Source organism: Cornus florida, unplaced genomic scaffold (genome assembly GCF_030987335.1).
Source record: "Cornus florida cultivar Cherokee Brave unplaced genomic scaffold, ASM3098733v1 CherokeeBrave_3.0.0_Hap2_Chr07, whole genome shotgun sequence".
In the NCBI taxonomy this organism is placed as follows: Eukaryota; Viridiplantae; Streptophyta; class Magnoliopsida; order Cornales; family Cornaceae; genus Cornus; species Cornus florida.
In genome coordinates, this window is record NW_026775577.1 from 18,095,683 (window position 1) to 18,110,822 (window position 15,140).

The following is a 15,140-nucleotide window of genomic DNA, read 5'->3' on the forward strand; positions in this document are numbered from 1 at the left end:
CAATGCGTTCACAACACATGTTGGCGCGTGCATATTACGAACAACTCAGATTAATCCGATGCACAGTATACCAAGCACACATAATATTTATTCCAAATTTGGCATGCAAATTAACGTTTATGGAACCTACACAGAGGCCATCTTATGGCTAGGTTTATGAATATGCCAATATGATAAACAAGAAATGTAAGAAACTGACAAATTGCAAAAACAGCTATCTTAAACCAAAAACAAATGAACTCAAGAGGCATGCATAGACATTGTATTTATGCACGCTCCCTCGTTCTAATTTAGTTGTCCATCTTTTCTTTTCAAGTTGTCCCAAAATATTTGTTTATTTACTAAAATTAAAATAAAATATTTTACAAACACTCTTAAAATTTAAACACCTTTATTTTTTTTTTTAAAAAAATTCAAATTTAATTATATATATATTCACCTTTAAAAAGAAAATAAGGTAATTTTGAGAAGAGATCATGCATTAAAAAAAAATTCAAATTTAATTATATATATATTCACCTTAAAAAAAGAAAATAAGATAATTTTGAGAAGAGATCATGCATTAATTGCATGTTCCAAGTTCAACTCCCTAAAATGATCAATATTTATTATGAGACAGAGAGAGTAGTAATTAGACGGACAGTAAAATAATGCTTTGAAAATTGAAATAAAAAACTATTCAATAATGTGACATGTCAAATTAAAAAAATGTATACGACAAGTAATGTGACATGTCAAATTAAAAGGTTAGAGAAATCATAATAATCTTCTAGTTTAAGAAGCTCTGTGGTAAAAGAATGTCTAATATAATGTTTGAAATTCTAGCAAATGAATAAATTTGAAATGTGAAATGATTTAAATATATTTAAAGGTACTAAAATAATATTTATTGTGAATAAAATCTTATTATAATGTAACATTTGCTCAAACGTAGAAAATCAGAATTGACACGCTGACTATTAATGTTGTTTAGCTTCCAATTATTTTTTTACTTTTCTCTGTTGGTCATAATTTGTGTTTTCAACTATATAAACATTTATTATTAGGGTTTTGATCCACAATTGTCGCTCATTGATGAATAATAGTCATACACTAATCTAATATCTCATTTGTTTTGCAGAATGTAATGTAAATTATGTAATGCATACTCATTAAAGATTTTTCTGAAAATTGCTTATTCAATATTCAAAATTTAATTAAATGCTTATAAAAGTAATTGAAGTAAATGTTCAATGAAGCATAAAATTACTTAACTAAATATTTATAAAAATAAATTAAAGGTTTTCACATTTGAAATCTTCAAATGAGCAAAATGTTCGCAGTTTTATTTCATTAAAAAAATTGGTAATATAAAATTTAATTTTTAATTTCAAAAAAAATTTCAACTATTCAATAATTGAAGTAAAAAAAAAAAAAAAAACTTAAAAAGATTTTCATTTATATTTTCACGTGCTCTATGCTAGTAATTACAAATAATAATAATAAAAAACCCTGCAAAATTTAAATATTAGGGTTATTTTTCTCACTTTACCCTATTTTGTATGCTTACATACTTGTATATATATGTGTAATATATTTATTTATGAATATATATATGACAACTTAAAAAATTAGAAGTGATGATGAAGTGCCAAATGTCATATTTATATTTAGGGTAAATTGCATTGACACCTCATGAGATTTTGGTCAATGTCACTTAATTACTGGTCAACGGCTTTTTAAATAATGACACCCCCTATGATTTCAAATGTCATATTTATTCCTAATTATTTAATTTAATTAATTTACAAAATATCAGCCATATTAATTGACATCATCAAGCCTCTTTCTAATCTTTCACTCCTTTTTTTGTTTTCCTTGACACGACTCATTTTATTTATTTATTTATTTTTTTGGTGGTGGTTGTTGTGGTTGGTGGTGTTGTCATGGTGTATGGTAGTTCTAGTGACGTTTGGGACGTATAAGTTTAGGCTGGCCATGGCTGTTTTCAATTTTTATTTATTTATTTATTTTTAGGGGGTGCTCAAGCCCATCAGAGCCCTCCTTTACATCTGTTTTCGGGTGGTGGTGGTGTACAGTTATCTAGTAATTTAAAAAAAAATTAATTTTAATTTTTTGTTGTTGTTATTATTATTATTATTTATGTCATGGTGATGATTATGGTGCTACAAGTATTATTATTAATAAACTATATGTATAGAAGAGATGAAAAAGTTAGTTTAGTTTATTAAATTTAGTTAGAAAGTTAAATTTGTAATTTTATGATTTAAATAGAGTTGTGGACAAGTTAAAAAGTTAAAAAGGTAATTTTATGTGATTTCAGAGGTCTGAAAAGATAGACATATACCTTTTCGAAACTTTAAGAGGTGTCCATGTAAAAAAAATCATTGACCGTCTACTTAGTGGCATTGATTAAAACCTAAAGAAAGTGTCAGTGCAATTTATACTAATATTTAATACAAGAACACTATAAATTGAGCTGAATTTGCTGGGAAGGAGATGCGTACCACTACCAGGATCAGTTACTTCATCTCCTACATGTAAGTGCAGTAAACTTTATTTCATTATAATCATGCAGTTTATTTTATCTTTTCAAGCTTTACATTACTTGTACCTTAGCTTTACTTCATTGTACTTTAATTTCTTGCAAACAGTTCATTATAATATATATATATATATATATATATATATATATATATATATATTGTACTTTAATTTCTTGCAAACAGTTCATTATAATATATATATATATATATATATATATATATATATATATTTTCTCTTTAATTCAAAATATATGTTCTCAATGGACTCTCATTCTAATGGGTATACCCTCAAATTCCACTTGAATCTTCATAATCTTATTACAATTTTTTTTTTTTTTTTTTCTTTTTCTAGATTAGGGGACTGACATGATTGTTGAACTAAATTGAAGCTGTGGATCCAGTGCTCCCAAACATAACATTAGAAATTTTCACTATTCCCCAAAATCAAAGTGTGTTTCTCTGAGATCCCAAGAATGCAACAGAAAATACCTTTTCATAATGTGTTTAATTTCGATATTACACCACTTTTACTTCCAATTCACACTTCAAAGTTGCATCCTTTTAGTTCCAAATTGTACCACCATTTTTTTATTTTATTTATTTTTATTTTATTTTTTATATATATATATATATAAAAATTGAGTTTGTTATTAGTTTTAGTTACTTTGATTGTCTGACCAGTTTTGGTTCATAGATTGCTGTATAAATTTCAATGGCGGGAGGAATTGTACAAAAAAGGAGACGCTATGTTGTTTCGATTAGTGATGGAGAAGATGAAAATGTTAGTGCAGGAGATGTTCACTCCACACCAAAAGCAACTGTAGTTGCCAAATCTTCGAAGCAGCCTGCGAAAATCTCCATTCGAATTAAGTAAACATTTAACATTCATATTTCTCTCTATCTACTTGTTTAAGCATTTTATGTACGTAATGATTTGTTTCCAAATGTTATGTATGATATCAGGTCCATCAATAACAATATTATTAAGGAACAAAAATCTAATGGCGACAAGGCCAATGCCAATGGCATTTCACGATGAAAGAGGCGTCCACGCACCGGAACCAAATGACTGATCAGGTCGAGGAGGAGCCTTATGGTTCTTGTACTTCGAAAAATAAGGTATAATGTGTTATTCGATACCACAACATCGTTAGATTACATAGTCTTAACATATTCGATACTCCTATGTTGTTCAGCCTTGGGCTCCAAGTTCTTCCGTCTATATATATAGTCCTCATTGTATATTCAATATAAACACCGATATATATAAATACAGTTTTAACAAAATGACATTTAATTTGGATTATATCTCTTAAATTAATTTAGCCATTGACATTGTAACTTGTTATTAATTCACTGGCAAAAAAACTGAGTAAAGCCTTCTTTGTCAATGTACTTGGGAGTAATTATGGGGCTAAAGAAATAGAAGACTTCATGAATATATCAAGAAATCATCTGAAAATATTGCTATTTCTTCGTGCTTGGTTTCTCTTCAGTTTATGGGCATTAATGTTGCTGATCTTGAGAGTTTTTTGTGTGTGCGCGCGCGTGTTTTGCTCTGTGTTTTTCTTTGAGGGACTTCCTCTTTTCGTGTGTATTCTTTGTAAATCTTTGTTACAGTAATAATATTAACCATATTCAGGAGAAAAAAGAAAAAGAAAAAGAAAAAAAGAACAAAAAGGAGGTGTGACAACATTTTCATAGATCTTCATTGTGTAAGTTCATCCAAGTCATATCTCAATTCGACGAGAATAAGAGGAAGGCAGTTCAACAGATTGGATTCGGAAATCTGTTGGAGTTGAAATTCTCCCATTGCTATGTTTGCCTCCACCTCATTGCTAGATTTGACTGTAGCTACCGTAGGCTTAGAGTTGGTGATGAGAAATCTATTCCCATCTCTACAATTGATAATGAGTCCATGCTAGGAATAAGAGGAAGACAGTTCAAACAAAAAAAAAAAAAGGGACTAAAGATCAATACTTTAGCTGATAAGCTTTTGAAAGTTCACGCTGGGGATGAGTTCAAGTGAGCATTTGTGCTTTTCAAAAGCAGAGGCATACTTATATGGCTTAACATACTTCATATACATACATATCTCAATCAGTCTATGTATTGGCATTGTCCCTACAGGTGTCTACTTCTCAAACAAATATTGTTGGGAGCAGAGCAGAAGGGTGTGCCAACAATGGTAACCAAAGGGAAGAGCATCTAGGCCAAAATTCTAGTCTTAACCTAACGGGAATGGATGAAATGTTGGATGACAACTCTTCTGATCTCAATGAGATTGGATCTTCTCTTTATTCGACTTTGGTCGCGGTTAATGGGTACAGAGTGAAGCCGGAATGGGCATCTCTCCTCAACGCCATATTTCTGAGACATGGAGATAATGCCAAGGATTGCTCCTTTGTAGGTATTAGATCTCGTTCGTCTCTCCTGGAGATAGTCTGTGAGATCATCCAGAAACTAGAGGATACAGAATTCATACATATCAAGCCTGTAGACCTCAAATCCATGCTTTGATCATGTCCGTGATGTGCAATCCGTAAAGCTGGAGGTTGGATGGTTGCATCAGAGGCTGGATGTTATTTCCGAGGCCATTGATCTGTGCAAGGGCTATCCCAGACTGACGAATGCACAAAGAAGAAGAACTGAAGTCATTGAGAAGAAAAAGGAAGAGTTAAAAAGCTTCAACATGGAGATTCTAGATTCGGAGGAGCAAATTCTTTCTTTACAGAAGAAGATTCTAACTTTAAAGGAGAAAGTCCTTTTAGCAGAGGATGAGCTGACTCCAATGAAGGCTGAGGCTGAGAAGATTGCTGAGACAATCTCAGACACAATGGCAAAAGTGAAACGTTTTCATCAAAAGTCTTTGGTGGATGGTCTACTTCAGTTTAATCTCTGCCTAATGATAACTTTTGTGACTTGTTTTACTTGCCAAAAAACAGAACTTGTGTGGTTTGTTTTGATTCTCTATCAAGATGGATGTGTAGTACATACTCTAATTGTGGTTTGTACCTTACTCTCATTTGTCCCTATAGTTATATCTGAATTCTCAAAGTTGAAATAACCACGCGCCTTTTTTCTCCTTTCAGGGCCTATCTGAAAGAGAATCCAGTTGGTCGTGAATATCTGAACTAGTTGTTCACTGTTCAAGAATTCTTGTTTAGGCAGTTCATACCATCCATACATAGTGTTTTGATCTAAGATTTCAATTCTTCCATGTTTGAGCAGTAGCATATTGTTCCATGGATTCTTTTTTGAACATGTATACCCTGAAATGATGCGTCGAAGAAGAGGGGTTCAGAGGTGGGATGGGAGAGAATGAGTTTAACTGACATCCGCAATCTTTGAAATATGAACTGCATCAGGTTCTGGAATGTCATTCGATCAAGTGTATGTGCAATCTTTGCTACATAACTTTCTGTCAGCACCACTTTTACATTGAGTTTGCACCCTTTTTTATTCAGTTTTGTGACTAGTTTGGCTTCCAATTTATACCACATTACCACTGCTACTTGGATTGTCTGACCAGTTTTGTTTCGTAGGTTGTTGTACCCATTTCAGTGGCAAGAGTACAAGTTCATACCATTGGTCCCCGACAATGTAATAATTTCTTAAAACGGCTATGCTATAGATACCATATTAAGCTAAAAGCAAATAAACTCAAGACCTGACTCTCATTCATATGATTTAAGCTTCATGCCATTGGTCTCAAGACCACGTAATAATTTCTCAAAATAGCTATTGTAGTGCGTCTATTCACAGATTGAACAAAAACACTCTCATTTTTTCTTTTCGTTGGCAAAAAACACACTCGGGCACCCACAATGCCCCCATGGGTAGGGATGGTTTGGGGCGAGGAACCATTCTCATCCCCATTTAGCATAGTTACCCCCCTCTCCGTCCAAAACCGTAAACTAAACGGGTTGGGAACTGGTTTTGTAAAGTATTTTTGTAATTATAATTTCAAATAAGAATAATTAATAAAAAAATTAATTCTCATCAAATAAGAATAATACAAAAGGATATTTAGTGATTGTAATAAAAAAAATTAGGATTTGCTTAATATATACCTAATATTATTGAATATAAAATAAAGTATAAAGACAAAATTATAATTTATTAGTATAAGTAGGGCGGGTGGGCCGGTGTGACCTTTTCCATCCTCGCCCCATAGCTTTGCAGGTTTTTAACCCTAACCTTCATCCTCGCCCCCAAAAACATTTAAACTCCCTCATAATGGTTATAAACGGAGCATGTAATCCGAAAATATTATTAAAGTAAAGATAATAAAATTATGAGTATCCTGATAGAATTATGGATCAAAAGAAATTACAATCTTTCCTAGGATGTTTGAATTATGCCAGCGATTATATATAATACTCGGTATTTGGCAAAATTAAGGGCACCATTACAAAAGAATCTTAGGAGATATATTTAAATGGATGCTATATGCCATGAACACACTCACGCATTACCCGTCCCAACCCTAAAACTCAACTCACACCAAAATCGTCAAGACAATCCGACTAGAGGTAACTCCCTGCAACCACGAGGGAAGATTAGCTAACTATCCCTGGCCTATGGCGACTCCCTAGCGCCATTTGGAGCCTAGGTAGCTCAATTATTCACGAGGGAGTCTCCCCGCTATCCCTCTAGATTGAATTGACACTCCGAACAAATGGCAACTCCATGTCGCTCGGTTTTCGCAAAACCTTCGCCACAAACTTTAAAAAATCATTTTCCCACAAACCATCACACATGCCTCCACAACACATGAGTGATGTAAGCATAAGTATCATGTTAATGTTAATGCCTCCTTACATCATGAATTATCATCTCACATAATCATGTATGCTAAACAACATGTCCTTACAAAGCAATTTTATCACATAAGCTCACTTAGGCAATTAATCGAACACATGGCATGCATTAGACATGGAAGAATATAATGGAAACATTTCCAACAAATTGACAACTCTAGAATCATATAAAACATACATAGTCCTAATTATCTCTTGCATATTACACATAGGGCTCATATTATAAGAAATTTAGCACCATTTGCACGAATTCAACAAATATTCAACAAGATAGCTTGGAATTTAGCAATTTAACAACCACCCTCATACTAAACATGTCATCCACTCTCCTAAGCATGTATTATCACATAAAACATACAAATCACTCACTAGAACTTAAGAAAATATGGGTTACACACAATTACCTCGAATTCTAGGCAAAACCCCAAAATGGATCCAAGTGCAAATTGGGTTCTAAGACCACCGGTGCAAAGCTCTCGTAGTGCTCGTTGAACTTCTCTTCTACATGCTCCTCAAAATCCAAGCCTAACTAGATCAAACACTCCTCTTAAGCATGTAAAAGTTAATTAAAATAATAATAATAATAATAATAAAATAATAATAAAAACAAAAGATAGAGAGGGAGGTAGAGAGAGAGAGCACGCACTACTGAAGAAGGAAAGAAGTGTGGCTCAAAAATGACTAATATCATCTTTACGTACACCTAGTCAAAGTGGTGGTCCCTCCAAGCACTATAAGTTCATTTATTCCTTCCATGTCCCTTCTTTTGACTTAACATAATTTAATTACACCAATGCTAAAATAAGGTAATAAGATAAGGTCGGAAGATTTTCAGAGCACAAAATCTCAAGGAAGACTAGGGATGGCAATGGGGAAGGTTGGGGCAGGTTTCTCATTCCCCATCCTCATTCCCGTTTAAATTTGGCACCTCCGAAACTGTCCCATAACTGATTATTTTTTTATCTCCAATCTCCGTAACCGCCCCCCGCCCAATCCCCGCTTGCCCCGGCTCCGCTCCGCATAGCTTTAGAAGATAGAAATGAGTATGGTTTATTTAGAATTGTATATATAATATAATATGATACTTATATATATAATATGTTAAATCGGTAAATATAGTAACATGGCAGGGCAAATAGGAGTAATTGCATATGTAATCGGGGCGGTTGTGGGGCGGGGTACCCCTCTCCTACCCCAGCCCCAAATCCGGCCGGTTGTTTTTTCCCAACCCCTATCCCCAAGCCATTTAAATAAACGGTTCTTCAAATCCGCTTTAAACGGGACAAGGCGGGGTAAATTGCTATCCCTAAGTAAGACCCACATGGGACCTCTCGGGCCCACAAAGCCAAAATGCTCGAAAAAGTTAAAAAATAATTCTAAATACATTTTTAAGAGTTCGAGAGTCGAAGAAATGACAAACCTTCCAATTCACATAGCATGTATCCCCGTACACACAATAATAATATGCTAAGAATAAGAAAATGCCTGAAAAAATGAAAAATGACACCGGCCTCACATGGATTAGGGAGATTCTGGTTACGGGGAGATGTACAACATATATATATACATATATGTATCTGTCAGTAAATATGGACTACGGAGAGATATAATATTGGGCGACACTTTTGTAGTAATGGTGAGTACAGAGGGTAATTTTGGCAACTTCTTTTTAAAAGATTCAATTTTTACTTTTGAGATCTGTATGTACACGTGGCCGCATGTCCACCGCTTAATTGAGCAGCAGATGGAAGCGGACCAAAAAAAGAACGTAGAGGATCCAAGTCCTCGGGTGAGATGTAGCCTGATATTGGATAATCAGGAGTTGATAGCATTCTAATCAAAATTTGGGAGAAATTAAGAGTGACACCTATTAATTAGAGTAGATTTAAGTGGAATGGAGTCAATGACATATACAAAGAAGACCTGTAGAGGAACCAGTAAGAAGAGGAAGACTAATTTGAATAGAAGAGAGGAGACTCAGAGAGGGCAACAGAAATTAACATGGGATAAGATTAGTAGAAATGATGTTAGAAAGATAAATCTAATAAAATAGACAAGAATGAAAAAATAAAAATAAAAAAGAACTCATGTGGCTGATCCATTCATATCGGATTAAGACAATGATGATAATGGCGATGATGAATTATCCTATCCGTCTATCACTTCAGGTCTCACCCTATACTCACATTTTTTTATTCCTTCTCCCTTCTGATTGATATGGACACAACTTCTTAAATTAGAAAGAAAATTCTTATTTACTAAGGTTTAAGCTATCTCTAGAGTTTTTATTAATTTAAATTTAAAATTTAAACTTTAAGATTATCCTTCTTTTGAGTGGGTTGTTACAGGTAATTTCCATAGACAAATTGCCTTCTGATGTATTCCAACCACACATCTTCATTCTTGTGGCAATTTACATACCAGTTTTCTTTGTTCCCTATGGGACCACTTCAATCACCAAGGGCTATAGTTAGTGGTATTATCTTGCTTTCTAAAGCAGAAGGGAATTTTTTTTTTTTTTTTTTGCCTTCTTCCAATTTTGTAAAGGTCTTAAATTTTTTCTTCTCAAAAATATCAGCAAAAACACCCTCTTCTAACCTCTCACGTCAGTTGGTCTCTAGACATGATCTTCAGTTGACTAGCAGAGGCATCTCTAATTTTCCTATGATTTGACCAGCCAAAATAAAGCACTTACTAAGCCCTCTATTCATATTTAGATTTAAAGGGCAAGTTTAAGACATCTAAAAATAAGATATATATTGGAATGTTATCCATAGATATATGTATCTTGTATTAGAGAATTTTGCTCTAAACCAGAATTAAAGAGTGCATTACATTTATATATATTTTCTGATGATTTGAGTAATACTACGTGACAATTTTAATCTAAGGAGAAACTCTGTGTAGCCTAGTCTCAAGAGAGAAGAATCGAATTCAAGACCTCTACCTTACGAGACTTGATTCTTTACCACTGCCTTAGGGTTAATGTATAACAACTTCTACAAAAATAACTGCTGACAGTAGTTTGATAAAACAAACAATTTGAACATAAATCGATACACACCGAAAAATGAGAAGTGCAACATGTCGTACAAAATAAAAAATGAAGGTAACTATATTCATGCAAAACTGTTGTATATATCACATTTAAGAACTAAAGAGATTATAACCTAAATTATGCAGAGGCAATCTAATACTTTGAAGTTCTCAAAAGAAACTATACACTAAAAATCATACACAAGTCAATTTATTAGGTTTGTTTTTCAAAACATCAGCTGGGTAGATATAACTTTAACCATTAAGGTTTGAATACAACATTGAAATGCTCTTTGATAATTTATTCTTTATGCTGCAAAACTATCAAATTTTTTTTTCCTGATCTAGTAATGCACAAAAACCATGATTAAGAGAGATAAAACACATAATGAATTAGAGATTAATTAGAAATACTACAGTATTAGTTAATTAAAATATAATAAACAAAGATCAGAAATGTGAATATTTGTAATCAAAAGTAAAAAGTACAGAGAGAAAATATAGGAAGAAGAAGAAGAAGTAGCAGAATTGGAAATCCTAGAAAAGCATTACTTAAATGAGTCAGTATGCTATACTATATGTACCTCATCCTCCAAGATCATCTAGTCGTGACGCCAACTCTGGACAAAGATCTCAAGCCCATCATTGCCCAAACTCTGTTGTTCTTCTTGAATTTTCCTGGCAGAGGTTTCAGCAGAGTTGCTACAATATTGCAGTTGAATCATCTCCAGTGTAGATATTTCCCCTAAATCATTAGGGATCTGCTTGAGTTGTTGACAGCGATCCAACACCAACCGCTGAAGGTTGGGAAAGTGTTTACTAGAGGCATTCCACTGCTCAATGTCCAGGCCCTGTAATTTCAAAAATCGTAATGTGCGAAACTCACTGTCATTTGCATCCCAAGTTGATCCCTCGAAGGCCTCACGCGATAATTTGAGAACCTCAATGTTGGGTAACCTCGCAAGGGTCCGCATTTCCTCCCAAGGCAAACGAAAGAATGATAAAGTCAGTTTTTTAAGATTGGGGGGAAACCAACTTGTTTGTGGAAGCTTGCCCTTTCTTCTGAACTTCTTACTACTTATTACTTGCAATGTTTCAAGGTAAAATAGAAAGTCCAATTTAGGAAAATCATCCGACACGCATTTCAGTTTTCTGAGGTAGGGCATCAATGCCAAGACTTGATTGTTTCGATCTCTAAGATCTAGTTTGCCAATGGTTTGTAGGTTATTTAATGCCGAGTGATAAGGGAGATTGGTCGCCTGAGGGAGTTCTAAAAAATGCTTAGTATACAAATGCCTCAACTTCATCATCTTCCACATATTATCTGGTAAAGCCACACGACCGCCAAATCCACCAACAATATAAGTTTCTAGGTTTGAGAGGTTGGATATAGATGAATCGAAACGTCGATAACTAACACTAAAAAGTGCTAAATATCTCAAATGAACTAGCAATTTTATTTCTATAGGAAAAAAGGGGACATCGACGGATGATAAATTTAAAACCCGAAGAAGTTGAAAGGATTGACAAATGGATGGCACATCCTCCTTAGATAAGTCATGAAATGAACGGTCAAGGGACAAGAAAGTGCGAACATATGTCACAAGATGCTCTACACCAATATAATGAACAACGCGAGTATCGGCACATAAGCGCCGCTGCTTATTTGCAACAAGGCTTGAAGAGGAAGAAAAAGAAGTTTGTTTGAACCTAGAGTTCTGGAGGAGAAAATTCTCTTCCTGTGCTTTTCTCAGGCATAAATCACGCAAGAGATCATGGATGCGACATGCTTTGACTCCACCATTAGACCTTTTCTTGGATACAACTACTAGACTTCTGCTAATTAAATCCATCAAGTTATCTGTTGCCACATCCTCCAAGCTCTTTGACTCATTTTGCTTTATAAATCCCTCCGCCACCCATAACCATATCAACTGCCACACCGGGATTTCACAATCTTCCCGAAATGCACTGAAATAGAGGAAACAAGGTTTCAAGTGATTAGGCAAGTAGTCGTAACTGAATGCTAGTGTGTCCATGTATTGTTCTGGGTCCCTAACAATGTATGAACTTACACTTTTAGCAACATGCCTCCACCAATCTGGTGTCTTGTCATTCTTTGCGAGAAGTCCTGATAAGACAACAATTGCAAGTGGTAGTCCACCACATTTTTTTGCAATTCTTTTCCCAATTTCCTTCAAATCTGGAGGACAATTATCATGCTGAAATGTCTTTTGTTGCAATAGATTCCAACTTTCATCTTCATTTAGAAACCGCAAATAGTGAGGTTTAGCATGCAAAAGTGTGGCCACATCTCCAAGCCGAGTAGTGAAAATAATTCTACTTCCATTGTTGTCATTTGGGAAATATCTTTTCAAATCATTCCAAGCACTGATGTTCCATATATCATCCATCACAATGAGATATCTATTACCCTTTAAGTGTTTGTACAATTCTTCACCTAATTTTTCATCGCTTAATTTGTCACAAGCAAGTTGAATATTAGCAGAATTTGAAATGCTAAGCAACAAATCTCTCTTATGGTATACTTGTGAAACATGAGTCCATGCACGAACATAAAAGTGATAGATGATGAAAGAATGATTGTACAGTCTTGTGGCCAGAGTAGTCTTACCGAGTCCCGGCATCCCGACGATCGGAATAAGCTTTAACTGCTTTTCATGGCCTTCAGTAAGCAAATCAATTATTGCGGTTGTTTCATCCTCCAAACCAACTACGATTTCTCTCTCCACTGTGGGGCTGGTGGCTCTTGTTGAATATACATGAGAAGACTCCTGAATTTGAGGAACCCCAATGCCGCATGTCATCTTCTCATAAGTTTGGATCACCTCTGTCTTAATAAACTTAATCTCTTCTATGACGCCTTTTAAGCCATTAAGAACTTTAGGAGAAGATATGTGGGGAATGAATAAACATGTATTTCTGGGTTTACGCCGGAAAGAAGACCGAACAGCACGACAGGGAATATATGCTTCTGAAGAAAAAGGGAAATTAATGTCTTCATCCAGATTTTCGCCATCATCAGGGAGATGAATGTCCTCATCCAGAATTTCGCCTTCAGCAGGATATAATGGATTAGGCCGTGAAGTCATAGAACCATCCCACTTAAATGCATCAACTACAAATTTTGTGTCCGTATTTTCAAAAGAACGACTGCGTCTTGGCCGCTTTTTGAGAATTTTGAGAAATCTTCTTACATCTCTCAGCACCAAATCATCATCTGGGAAATGATCAATTTCTTTCTCCTCCAATGTGATAGCAGCATCGAGTAAGCACAAGTCTATGATAACTTCAACCTCGTAAATCACATCTCTGATTTTTGCCACAATTTCTTTCACCTTCTCAACATAAGCCTGCTTGTTGGGGCGTATGTCCTCTGTATCCTTGAGAAATTTCCGCAGGAACTGCATCTCCTCATAAAGCCATTCAATTTCTTCCTTCTCAATGAGTTTGGCCTCATAAGCCTTGACAATCAATCTGTTGTCGCAGTTTATTAGCTGCATCAAGTACTCCAACAGAAAATCTGCTGCAGTGTCGACTGTCATCTCAATTTTTTGGATGAACAAGTAGTGTTGACCTCTTGGAAAGATCTGATCAACAATAGTCTTAGCAGAATGATCAGGCAAAATTTAGATTTGCAGATCTGAAAACAAAAAGGTCAGATTTGCAGAACTGTTGATCTCGCTGGAAACTCACCTACAAGGGCTTAAAAGTCTTTTGCTTTGAGCCTTTGACTGCTGTGCCAGTCTAGCATCATATTCATCTCAATATATATATATATATATATATATATATATAGGGTAATTACACTTATCTTTCTTGGGGTTAGGCCTAATTACAGGCGATACCCTTAACGTTAAAAAAATTACACCGTTTTCCCTTAAGGTTCGCTCCGTCGTAACACTTAGTCCCCTCCCGTGAAAGTCAACGCCGGTCAATGATGATTTTTGATGACATCAGCACTTTTTAACCCTGTAATACCACATCTGCCCTTATTATATTTGCAAAGACATTTTAACTCTTATTTTTGTATTAAAATAACTTATATACCTAGAAAAAAAAAAAAAAAGAAAAAAAAAAAGGGACAAATACTATGTAATATCAGTGTATGTGTGTGTGTGTGTGTATATATATATCTTCATCACTACCGAGATCGCCACCTCCCCCAACAACGGCGGATTCATCCTCTGCGCCCACCGCGCCTTCTACCCTTCGTTGGCTCCCTCATGGCTACTTAGTATTCCTCTCCGTCGTCCAGCATGCCTCGCCGCCTTCCCCATAATATATATCTACTGGACTCCTCTCTATATATATATATATATACACACACACACACACATTGGTTCATTCTAGATCTACATATATATACATAGCTACAAATCATCACCGCCACAACAATCGCTGCTGAAATCAATGGAGCCCCTTGCCGCCGGCATCTATGGAATCCCCTCCGCCGACAGAGCAGCTCTCCTCCTCGGCTTTGCCGTCCGCGGCTACACCTTAATCCAAAAACACCCCCCATAGATCAAAACCTATTCGAGTTCTTCATCGATCTGAACTTCAATCAACCCAATCGACAACATCGTCTTCAGCGTTGTCAAATCGTCGTCATTTCACAAGTCTCGCAGCTCTCAATTGATCGACGACTCGAACCGCTTCACCAACGAGAACCGGCCGAGCTCACTACGGTTTCTGAATTTGGATTTGCATCCAA

General features: G+C 35.1%; 2 protein-coding genes across 2 annotated transcripts; one reads left to right on the top strand and one right to left on the bottom strand.

Annotated features, from left to right (window-relative positions):
* The first annotated feature begins 3,581 nt into the window (after positions 1-3,581).
* Positions 3,582-5,684, top strand: LOC132316336 (uncharacterized). Its single transcript, XM_059814829.1, has 4 exons — positions 3,582-3,665; positions 4,677-5,042; positions 5,119-5,501; positions 5,639-5,684. The coding sequence occupies exons 1-4, from the start codon at positions 3,582-3,584 to the stop codon at positions 5,682-5,684; spliced, it is 879 nt and encodes a 292-aa protein (XP_059670812.1).
* Positions 5,685-7,515: 1,831 nt separating this feature from the next.
* Positions 7,516-14,148, bottom strand: LOC132266648 (putative late blight resistance protein homolog R1A-10). The gene has a single exon (XM_059767580.1). It carries the CDS (start codon positions 13,969-13,971, stop codon positions 11,008-11,010), a length of 2,964 nt encoding a protein of 987 aa, XP_059623563.1. The 5' UTR covers positions 13,972-14,148; the 3' UTR covers positions 7,516-11,007.
* Positions 14,149-15,140: the final 992 nt, after the last annotated feature.